The 12,320-nt window shown below is 43.9% G+C and overlaps 1 protein-coding gene across 4 annotated transcripts in view; it reads right to left on the bottom strand.

Annotated features, from left to right (window-relative positions):
- Positions 1-12,320, bottom strand: part of AK5 (adenylate kinase 5) — a 204,352-nt gene that overhangs the window by 14,805 nt on the left and 177,227 nt on the right. For 2 of the 4 annotated variants that reach the window (XM_019743342.3, XM_019743343.3), the window contains exon 13: positions 2,265-2,444. The exons of the other annotated variants lie outside the window; for them this stretch is intronic. In XM_019743342.3, coding sequence (XP_019598901.3) covers positions 2,265-2,444 — 180 coding nt within the window. The remainder of the gene's footprint in view (positions 1-2,264; positions 2,445-12,320) is intronic. 4 annotated transcript variants of the gene reach the window in all.

Raw genomic sequence — 12,320 nt, 5'->3', positions numbered from 1 at the left:
ATAAAGTAGCCCCTCTGAGAAGTCCTCTGGGAGTCCTGCGGGCTGGAGCCCACACGGCTCTGGAGTCAGGGCTGGAGTGGTTTTAAATACTTGCGAAGTGGATCATAAATGTTAGCTCACCACGGACCTGCCTGCCAGCATCTCTAAAATGCAGGGGAAGCTGAAGAGGTGAGCCAAGTGGCACTTCCTTTTCTAGTAACTTAGATATTTCTAAGGAGGATTCCAGGACTCAGATTTATCTGAGAACTCGGTTAGCCCTGCACCCATGTGCCAATCATTTGTGAGTGTGTCGAATTTTTGTTGGAGTAATACAAGACAGAAAGCAAAAGGATTTTCTGACTCTGAAAGTGGTTAAATTCTCAATTACTTATGGATTTTCCCACCTCTACAAATCTTGAGAGTGGAAGACATCTCTTCTGTCTGGAAAATTTCTGTATGTGTTCCAGGCTGCACACGGGGTGGAAATCACTAATCTTGGAAAGGCCTTTGCAACACTGAATTCTTAAGCCCCTGCTTGTATACAATACACTTTTTGTATGCTTGTTTTAAACGGCCTAAGTTTTATTTTATGCAGGCAGCAACCAGAGATTACACGAAGCTCAACAAAGGGTTTTATCTTGCACATCAAGTCCTATTAATTGATGGAGTGTTGTGTTAACAAACAGACATATTGAGGCCACATCTGGGACTGTAGGAAAGAGTGCGACGATGGATTAGCAATGTCTGCCCTGGATCCAGCAGTTGAGGACTATGTCTCTAATCCCTCCTATTTGCAATTGCTGTGTTAAATCAGGGGACACCTTTCAGACCTCTATCTCCAGGGCTAAGCTCTTGGATTCTGGAAAATTGGCCATTAACACGTTTAGAAGCTAAGAATTCATTATCAATTGTTTTCCCCAAGGAATCATTAATGTAGCGGCCAGAGACAAGTTTATTATTTATGGATTGATGTCTCCTATCAACTTACTGTGAATAGCAGAAAGTAGATGTTTACTCCCCCTGTTCTGCTTTGGGGCCTCAGGATTTTGTTCCTGGAATACTGCCCCAGCCTCCCAGTGATCTCCCAGGCTTACGTTTTGGGGATCTGTTCTCTACAAGGCTGATAGAGTGAGGTGTCTAAATGAAAACCCTGATTACGTCTGTCCCCTTTAGTCGTTCCCATCATCCAAAGGACAGTTATTTGCTCTTACATAAATAAGGTTCATCTTGATCTGTTTCTTGCTTGCCTCTCCAGCCCCGTCTCTTGTCCCTCTTTCCCTTGGCATTTTATGTCACAGCCAAGGCGAATTCCTTGTGCCTCCTGACCTTTTCCACTTGGGGCTCCTTCCATGTGGAGTGCCCTGCTCCCCTCACAGCCTACCCGCCCCACCTCGAGGATCAACTGAGTTGATCTTCTTCAATGCCTTTCCTTTCCTCTTAGATTGGGTTAAAGGGCCCTTGGAAATCACTCTGCTTGTTTTGACCCCTTATTGTGATAGCAGATTTATCTATTATATGTCCCCTGCTAAAATCCTAAGCTCTACCAGGCAAGAACCACATCTTATTCTCTACATCCAAACCACTAGGGCAATGGATGGCCCGTAGGAGGTGCTTGAAACATGTTTATTAAATGAGTATATGAATTGGGTAGTTTTGGGTAGTTTTCCCAAATTAATGAAATTAATAATTTCTGTATGTGTTCCCGCAAGGATTATCACTTATGATCATTAAGTTGACACTACTCATTTCCCTATGGTATCTTCATTGTTTTACCGAATTATCTGCTCTCTTGGCCTCATATACTGCTTCTTCGAATAACAGTAATTGTAAGAAATTGAGGCAAAAGAGCCAAGGGCCAATTATGAACTGTGAAAAAATCTAGAAATTGAAAGACGTTGAATTTTAGATCTAGAAGAGACCTTTTAGATAATTTTGTTCAGCTGAGGTCTAGAAGGCAGAACTTATGCCTCATCCATGCCTCCCTCCCTCCCTCCTTCTCTCTCTCTCCTTTTTTGGGAAAGGCATTGTTTTCAGCAATTATAAAGACATCTGTGAAAATTGTATGACCAGATTTCATGGTCCATATGATGACAAATAATTTAATTTTGATTGCTACAAAAGTGAAGAGAATAAGGGACGCATATTTTGACCCAAATTGTGCAGCTGTAATTCCCAGATTCCTTAACCAAAAACGTCCTGTTCTCTCTCTCTCTCTCTCTCTCTCTCTCTCTCTCTCTCTCTCTCTGTAACTGGCTCATTTGGAGCAGGAAAGGGAAATGACTCACCTTATGTAGCTGTGTCTTCGTCTCATAGTAGGCGATCACCGGAATGGATGCTCGGTAGTAGGTTTCAAGGCGCTTGGCGATAGTGGACGTGTTGTCTGTGCCCGGACTGCTCTGGAGGAGGCGGGCGGTCATGGTGTCTGCAGAACAGTCCATACAGATCACCAAGTGCGGGTCTCCAATCTGGGGGATGAGGGAGCATAACACGGTCAGAAATTCTACTCCATGATGTTCTGGAAAGGCCTGGGACCCCTACATCTTCCCATTCTTGGCCTCCTGGTTCTTCTCAAGGTCCCAGAACTGCATCGTGACATAGTTGGGACTGGACTTCATGGCTTCTCATTTCCAGGTCAGTGGCTTTCCACATGCTGCCTCAGAGCTCTTTCTTGCCCTCAGCTGTTGTCACCTCACATAATGCAGGGATTATATAGAATGCTACCCAATGCAGTCACGATCTGTTCTCCACATTAAGGGGAGGGGTGTGTGTGTGTGAGAGATTTCCTCATGGAAGCTTTCCCTGACCTACTGAGGCAGAGTTAATCACTTCCTCCTCTGTACCACTATTATATCTTTTGGTAAAAAATTTTTATTAAAAATATAGCTAACATACAATATTATGTTAGTTTCAGGGGTAGACCATATTATTCAACATTTATATAACTAAAGAAGTGATCATCATGATAAGTCCAGCAACCATCTGACACTACCACGCTATCACAATATTATTGACTATATTACCCATGCTGTTCGTTACAGCCCCATGACTTGTTTTATACCTGGAAATTTGGACCTCTTTTTCCCCTCCCCCTCCCCCGCTTTAAAAATTTATGAATTACAGTTGACATTAAATATTATTTTATATTAACTACAGGTGTATAGCATAGTGGTTAGATATTTGTATAATTTAAGAACTGATCTCCCTGACTAGTCTAGTACCCACCTAGCACTATACATAGTTATTGCCATATCATTGACTATATTCCTTATGCTTTACATCCCCATGACTATTTTGTAACTACAAATTTGTACTTCTTAATCCTTTCACCTTTTTCACCCTGCCCCCCAACCCCCTTCCCATCTATCACCCCACTAAATCTAGTACCCATCTGACACCATACATAATTATCACAATATTATTGACTATAATCCCTATGCTATACCCTACATCCCCATAACTACTTTGTAACAACCAATTTGTACTTCTTAATCCCTTCCCTCTTTTCACCCCTGCTCCTCTATAACGGCCCTCCCATCTGGCAGCCATCAAAATGTTCTCTGTTTCTATGAGTTTGTTTCTGTTTTATTTTGTTCTTTTTCAGGATTTTTCTCCTGTTCTTTCATTTGGGATGCATTTCTTTGTTTCCCCATTTTGGCTGCCTCTCTGTGTTTGTTTCTATGTATTAGGTAGATCTGCTATGTCTCCCAGCTTGGCCAGGTTAGGTGTCCTGTGGGGCCCAGTGGCACAGTCTCCCTGGTCACTTGCGCTGGATGCTGCAGAAGCGTCCCTTGAGTAGGTTGTGTGTCCCTTGAATGGGTTGTGTGTTATAGTTGAGCCTTAATTGCTATTGGCACATCAGTGGGTGGGGTTGACCCTTAGGCTGACTGGCTGTGGGGTTTGGCCTCGACCACAACTTATGGGCTGCTTTGTGGGGAGCTTACCCAACTGAGTGGGATTCTCCCCAGCAGGCTCTGGTGCCTGCTGAGATTGCCCTTTGGGTGTGCCATTTGTAGTGCTAATTGGGTGGTGCTCTGCTGTGGTCTGAAGTCAACTTACAAGTATGTTGGTGCTGGGGCCTCTTGGGAGGGGCTCCCTCTTGGGATCTGCAAGCCCAGGTCACCCACTGTCTGTGACTGGTGGGGGGCTACCTGGTAGGAGTTACACAGTGATCTGCAGTAGTTTGCTGCCTTTGCTAACCCTGGGGGCACATGGGAAAGGCCATGATGTGAACCAAGGATGGCTGCCACCAGTACCAGGCCTGGAGTAACTCTGCAAACAGCCAGGACACCTGGAGGTCTGCTGCCACCTGTCGGCTCCCTTAAGGTTCAATTACTGATAAAGCTTCATGCAGTATGCAAGTTGGGTGAGGTAGGGTCTCAGGGAGTCTCTAGATTGGGAAGAGTTGTGGTCACCAGGTTAATGTAGACTCTGGTTTGGTGCCAGTGCTGAGCCTGGAGTGACTCAGCAAAAGTCTAAGAGCACACCGAGGCCAGTTTCTTCCTGCCTGGGGCCTGTGGACTCAGATAGTTTTCCAAAAAAGAGTGTAATTTGGGAGAGGCTCATGCTCATGGAGAAAGTGGCTCAGGCAGTACTCAAGTTGAGTGGGGCGGCGAACTAGCTGAGTCAGCAGGGCAGACCAGTGGAGCTCACCAGGCCAATCAGATTCCGATTTGGCCTGTGGGGGTGGGCTCAACACAGGAAAGATGGCGCCCACCTGCTGGCTGCACCAGATCAGCACTCCTCATCAGGAAGATGCCAACTGTCCTCCAGTCTTCCCCTGGAAGCCACACACCTCAGTGTGCCCCCTGTATGTCTCCAAGGTCCCACGAGTCACCGTCCCTCCTCTGGAGCTCAAGGTAAGGGTCTTGCGAGTGAGTCTGTGTTTGGGCTGTTTAAGAGGATGTCTGGGTTTCCCACAGCCTTCCGTCCCACCCAAATGGTCGGAATCACCACTGTTTTTTTACAGCCAGCTGGTGTGGGGGCTCCTCTTCTTGGCACCAGTACTCCAGGCTGGGAAGCCTGGTGTGGGGGACTGGGGTGCTTTGCTCCTCTCGGGGGGGAACCTGTGCAACTGAGATATCCCTCCTGATTCTCAACCACCACAGGGAGGTTGGGGCCTGTTCTGTGTTTCCGCCCCTCCTACCAGTCTCGATGTGGCTCCTTCTATATATTTTCAGTCTGCTTAGCTAGACTTCAGATGGTTCTCCAGGTTGATTTTTCTATAACTTAGTGTAATTTTAATGTGTGCATGGAAGGATGCAGCCACAGTGTTTATCTACTCTGCCATTTTTGATCTCTCCATCCCGCCATTCTATCTGATACCAGCCAGAGGCAGTGTAGTGTGACTGTGTCTATATTATGTGGGAGTTAGTAAGCATAATGGTTGAACACATGAAGGTTGGAGTCAGGCTGCTTAGGGTCAAATCCTGGTGTGGTGACTTGTCTCCAAGATAGTCTTAATTAATTCCTTGCCTCAATGTACCCCAAGCTCTTCCCCTATTGAGACACAGAGCCCATACCTCCACCTCCTTGACTCTAAGCTGACCTATAACTGTTATGACCAACAGAATACAGTGGAAATAATGTAGTATATTTTTAGAATCAAGATCATTAAGAAATTTTGCAGTTTCTGCCTGGTCAACTGCCATCCAAGATGTCTAACTATTCTGACTGCTAAGCTGTGAGGCAGCCCAAGCTGGCCACTCAGACAGAGGCCATGTGGACAGGGATACCCATTCAGCCCTTGGCTGTTCTAGAAATCCCAGCCCTTGCTCCAGAAATGTACACTCAGCCTTAGCCACTATCTGACTGTATAAAGGACCCCAAGTGCCAACCAGCCACCCAAGTCCATCAAACCCCAGAACGCTATTAGAGAAAATAACAAATTGCTATTTTAAGCTACCTGACTTCATCATTAACTGAAAGTGTCACCCAACTTCTCTACATCCCAATTTTCTCATTTTTACAATGAAGATAACCACAGAATTGCTGTGTGGATTACATTAAGTAATGTCAGTATGTTGCTTGGCATTTAATAATACGTATTAGCTATTATGCTCATTTCCTCTATTAGGCTACGATCTCTTTGTGTGCAGGGGTTAGTGCTCAAATCCTGGTTTCATGTCTTAAATATGTAGTAGGTAGGTGATTAAAAAATGTCTCAATGAATGAGTGATGATGATACGATCAGTAGCATGAACTACCCATCTCCCCTTCTCTTAAATGTTCTTTGGCTCCTGATGTCTTTGTGTCTGTGTTGCGTCTACTACCAACCCCAATTCTGCGTCAAAAGAAACCGTGACTGCCTCCTGATCTTGCAATAATTAGGCTGTAAGTAATACAGGGAGGATTGCCACCTGCACTGTGGAAAGTGCCTGGAATGCATGGGAACAGTCGGGCTGGGGAGGACTTTTAGGTAACACACAGAATGAAAAGTTGCTACTAAGTGTTGATCAAACATTTATCGACCCTCTCTGAGGGATGAAATTAAAGGGACAGAGTGGAAAGAGTCTCCAAAATCTAGAAGCGTGAAATAAACCTCTGGAATATGTCATGCAACTTTTCTGCTGTATTAATTGGAAAACAAAAATGAGCATTTGAGCCGCAAGAAAGACTGGATGATGGTTTAGAGGAAAGTGACCCTTGTCTACCAGCAGAGGGCGAGCTAGGGTTCAGTTACAGAGTTGAGCGCCCTGGAGCTGTTTCTGGTTGGAGCTGCATGAGAAGACTAGGAGAGTTTTCCATTTGTGGGGGTTTCCCATTCTTGGGGACAGGAAAGAAAATTCAGGGACTCATTCAGATACAAATAGAAATAATGTGTATCTGAGCAGGAGCCGTCAGTAAATGACTCTCTGGACCAAAATAAGTGTAGGAGGTAGAGGTAGATTTGTCTTCTACATTGATTCTCAAATTGTGGTCCTTGGGCCTGCAGCACAGGCATTATCTAGGAGCTTATTAGAAATGCAGTCTCAGGCACAATCCAGGACCTGCTGAATCAGTCTGCATTTTAAGAAGATCAGGGGATTCTTCACAAAATAATTGCTTGAGAAGCTGTTCTACCAAGACATTTCCTCGTGCTGAGACTATATGGGGTTTGAACTAACCTATCTCTCCTGGAATCAGCACTCCCTTCCTGCATAAAAAGCTATACAGCATCATTCCATTTGGAAGTGGCCTGTACCACTGATGTTTTTAATACCTAAACATTTTTGAAATGTTCAAATAAGATACCATTTAATTATGTTTCAAAGCACTTTGATATGTATCTTTAGAAAGTCCCTTGGAGGAGCATCTCTTTCACTGGACTGTGGTTAGCCTCTAGCCTCTAGCCTCATGTGACTGGGAGAGCAGAGAGCTCTGCCTTTGTCTGAATGACTCACAGAAACTTGGGGACAACTTCCTGCTCCCGCCATCACCCTGCTGGTATCCTTGGGGTTCTGTCACATAAGCACTGGGTTCTTCATGGCCTTTGGGTATTCAGAGGCCCTCTATTAGAGCACAAGTGCCCTTGGAAGGGTGGCTGAGATACCATAAGCAGCATCCCAGCAGCTAAGGGTTTTACATATGGCCATCCCTTGAACCCGTTCAGCACCCCTGCTGGGAGGTATTATCTCTGCTTTAAGGATGAGGAAATGGAAACTCACAGAGGTTAACTTGCCCAAGGTAACTGCGGGCTAGTTTGTGACAGTCCTCAGCTAGCTGTGTGTAACTCAGAAGCCTGGTGACTTCACCCTCGGGAGGACACCAGAGCCTTTAAAATGGGGTTCAGGTCCGATGCCTGGAGGGCCAAAAGGAGCCAGGAGAGGCGGGCCGGATGGTGGGAAAGGAAGTGGGCAGTGTCAGAGGCCATTTTATTTTTTGGAAGCTGGCTCTTGCTGCCTCTTGGGGTCTAGTTGTGATCAGCACTCATCCCAGCTGACAGCAGCCACCGTGATGACTATGTCAGCTTCAGTGGCTTGTGCTAATGGTTTCGGCTCGGTCATTCCAGCAGGTGAAGCGGGAGGGGGACTTTACCTTGCTCGCCTCTGACCCTCCCTTTAGTTTTCTTCTGATTAAGTAAGGACTCCGGTTAGGCCATATTTACCAGTGGCCAGGGTCCTGCCGTGTAGAAAGTCGCTTTTGTTGAGAATGACAGCTATTTTGTTCTCTCCAGGTGCCTCCTTTTCCTCCTTTTAAAACAACACTTTCTACCTCAATAGAACGATAGTGGGGATTAAATGAATTAATATAGGTCAAACACCTGGCCCATTTCAATGTGAGCTAACATTAGTTAATGTGGGTCTGGCAATATAGTCATCCCTTTGAATTGTAACAACCCCTGATGGTCAATTTAGATTTAGAAAGAGTCAGAGGCCCCACCCACGCTTTTAGCCTGTCACACGCTCCAGCATACTTGCCAGTCTCTGCTCTTGGGGTATGGGCCCCTGGCTAACAATAAAGAGGCATGCCAATTTCCCCTTTGCTCTCACCCTGAACTATATCCCCTTGGGGAACCTCACTAGAGGAAGGGTATCTAGGTCATTCCAGCGTTCCTAAATATACAACCCTAATAATAATAATAAGACCCCCTGCCCCCGTGCCACCATAACTTCTGTGCCCACACGCCATTACCCAGCTCAGAGTTCTACAGTGAACCAGGTGTCAGATGAAGAGAGCCGAAAATCTCAAATGGAAAATCCCAAGGTGGTTCCCAAGGATCTTCACAATTCCAATTCCGAACAACTAGAACACACCCACTAGAACGTCCACTGGCCAGACTCATAACCTTTTTTTTTTAAAACTAAGAGTTCATTCTGCAGGTTAGAATACATTTATAAACAGAATCATTGATTCTGTAGATGGAAAGTGTTACAAGATAGTTAAGAGTAGTCAGGCAGAGGGATAGTAATGTCATCATTCACACATCCAGGAAAATTATCTGCATATTCAGGCTAAGGGCAGAATTTCAGCTAACAGGTTGTTGGGGGTGGGAAACTACGAGCAAACGCATGCATTTTGCTTCTGTTAATGTGTTTAGTTTGGCTATTCTTGAGTAAAACATTGGGTTAATAGAGGAAAGTGTTTCAATTTCACACTAGGCTAAGCACATACCCCTCATCAAGATGGTAATCTATAAGTGGGGATAATAATACCTACTGAATAGGATTGTAAAGATTAATAACATGACATGTGTAAAGCACCTAGTTCAGTTCCCAGCACATTTTAAGTGTTAAAAAAAATAACAGCTATTATGCTAGTAGTTATGTATTCTGTACGATTTTAACTATAAAAATGGGTACAACAAAGACTGGAAGAATATACAACAAAACGCTAATAGCTGTTGCCTCTGGGTGATTAGTTATTCTTTGTTTTATACTTTTCTGTATTGCCTCATCTGAATAATTTTTACTTCTATAATCACAAAAAATACACATAATTTTGAAAACTGTAATGATTTATTGAACACCATGTGCAAGTTTATAAACATGTAAGGCACTTTTCAAGGATTCCATCTAATCTTCCCAACAAGCATTGAGGTAGCTATTTTCCATCTATATTTTAGAGAAGAGGAAATTGAGCTTTGTATAATTAAATGACTTGCCAGGGAGTTGTAAAGCCAGGCTCTGAATACAGGCATTTGAACACCGAAGTCACTGCAACTGAGGGTTCTCAACTGGGGTGGGAGATGGGGATGGCGGTTAGAAACCTCAACTCCTGTTTCATATTCCTTCTGTCCCTGTCTCTCTCACACACACAACCTGCATGTGTGTGTGCACACGTGCACACATACCCACACACCTGCTGATACCCTGCCCTTTTCTAAAGTACCATGTTGGATACGGAAGGCACAGATCAATTCAATGGGGGCAAAAACCAGCCTTGGGAATAGAAGAAAGGAAGATAACGGACAAGTCACACACAGACTTACCCCTAAGTTGTGAACACAGCTGTAGTCTGCGTTTGGTTTTTAGTGATTCATGTACAGTAACCAAGCAAATCCTCAAAGGACCTTGCATCTCAGAGAACTCAGCGATAGGTATGCAAGTGTCCGCCTAGCTAACAGAACTGCATTTTTCAGCTACAGATGGTCCCGTGCAGCAGGCACATTAGTCTTTGTGATACAGAAAGGCTGGTGTGATGTCCGTAGGCCAGTTAAAACCATTCCCAGGCCTGAATGGGCTTCAAACACAGTTGCAGGCCTGATGAGTGTACAAGAAACACTCACTATGCTGCCAACCAGGATGACTGCTCTGAATTTCTGGAGAAAATCAGATGTCTGTATTGGTCTTTGCCAAATTTCAAATTAATTACTCGCCTGTAATTTAGAGAAGGCTGTACAAATGCTGGGGTTGGTTCCTGCTGGGCACAAATGAATCAATAGCAGCTTATTCTGTGTTTGTAGCACCTTTGTTCTCTGGGCACGTGTCAAGCAAGTGCTTGTTTCTGTGAGTTGATGTGTTCTTTTGCACACAAGCCTGACTGGTATTAGAATTAATATCATGCTTGATCTTTGCAACTCCTCCCAGCATTATGTAAAAGGCTGGTGTGGTAGACATCTCACTTGAAGGTCATTGGTTCAGTAATGAAATGGTGCACTTATATATTTTTTAAACTGGCATCAGGAATTTTAGCATTGGTTGAAACTGTCTCGTCACCATGTGATGTCTCCTTCTTACTCCTAAGTTCCAGTTAGGTGTCTTCTCTGCACCACTCTAACACCTGTTTGACTGGGGCCCACAGTGGGAAATGAAGTTTTGCTTTACTTTAGGGAAGATCAGATGGGTGATTTGAATTCATACACACCCAAAGGCCAGGGACAGGCCAATTGTGTGTCTAAAGCCATAGCTCACTCTAACTGGGTTATAAGCAAAGGCAAGAGGTGTGACAGAGCAGGGATTTACAGGTGTAAATCCTGTAAAAATAAATGATTCCAAACTGGATAATAGCTTACAGCGTTTTATAGCTTATAAATTCATTTATGTTTGTTATATCATTAGATGCTCACAACACCCTCTAAATAGGGTTTGGCCGGCATATTATCTCCATTTGACAGAGGAGGAATCTGAAGGTGAGTGACTTGCCCAGAATGTATGGCGGAGGTGAAAATCCAATTCCTATCAAATTCCCAACGGCATTTTTTTGCAAAAACAGATATATCCAGCCTAAAATTCACATGGAATCTCAGGAAACCCCGAATAGCCAAAACAATCTTGAAAAAGAACAAAGTTGGAGGTCTCACATTTCGTGATTTAACAACTTATGACAAAGCTACAGTTATCAAAACAATGTGGTACTGACATAAAGACAGACAAATAGACCAGCGGATAGAATAGAGAGCCCAGAAACAAGGGTGCCAAGAGCATTCGGTGGGAAAAACAGTCTTTTCAACAAATGGTGCTGGCAAAACTAGGTCTTGAAGAGATATTTGTACATCCATGTTCATAGCAGCACTATTTACAACAGCCAAAAAGTGGAAGCAACTCAAGTAGCCATTGCTGGATGCATGGATAAACAAAATATTACTCAGCCTTAAAAAGGAAGGAAATTATAAAACATGTTGCAACATGAATGAAATCTTGAGGGAATTATGGTAAGTGAAATAAGCCAGTCACAAAAGGAAAAAAACTGATTCCACTTATAGGTACCTGAGAGCCTTCAAATTCATAGAGACAGAAAGTAGAATGGTGGTTGCCAGGGGCTAATGGGAAGGGGAAATCAGGAATTGTTTAATGGCTGGAGAGATTCAATTTTCATTTAATTGATGACTTTAAAAATTTATTTTTCAATTACAGTTGACATACAATATTATATTAGTTTCAGGTGTATAACATAGTGATTAGATATTTATATACCTTACAAAGTAATCACCCCAGTAAGTCTAGTATCCACATGGAGAGTTTCAGTTTTGCAAGATGAAAAGTGTTCTGGGGATTGGTTGAACAACAGTATGAATACACTTAACACTACTGAACTGTACACTTAAAATTGGTTAAGATGGGAAATTTCATGTTATGTATATTTTACCATGATTAAAAGCACAAAGGAGAACAATCCTCCCAACTCCACTTTGTAAAAATGTAGTTGATTTATCTTGAAGTCTGAGCTCTTAAAGTGGTTTGTTGTGGGAAAAGGTCATTAGAATTCTGGGGCGTGAGTGCTCCCCCATCAGGAATTGTCTGGAATCACCACAGTCACAGGCTGTACCACACAAATCCATTTCTCCCTGCCCACCCTACCTGGATGGAGGCTCTGCAGCTGAAGGGCGGCCCTGGTGATTCAGGGCCCACCCTTGCCAGCTAAGCCAGGGAATTTTTTTCTTTGACTCTGGTTGTAAGCAAGAAACATAGGGAAGGTGACCAATT

This window comes from Rhinolophus sinicus, chromosome 14 (genome assembly GCF_057876585.1).
Source record: "Rhinolophus sinicus isolate RSI-liver-muscle chromosome 14, RSI-T2T, whole genome shotgun sequence".
Taxonomy (NCBI): Eukaryota; Metazoa; Chordata; class Mammalia; order Chiroptera; family Rhinolophidae; genus Rhinolophus; species Rhinolophus sinicus.
This window is presented reverse-complemented; position numbering and strand designations above follow the sequence as displayed.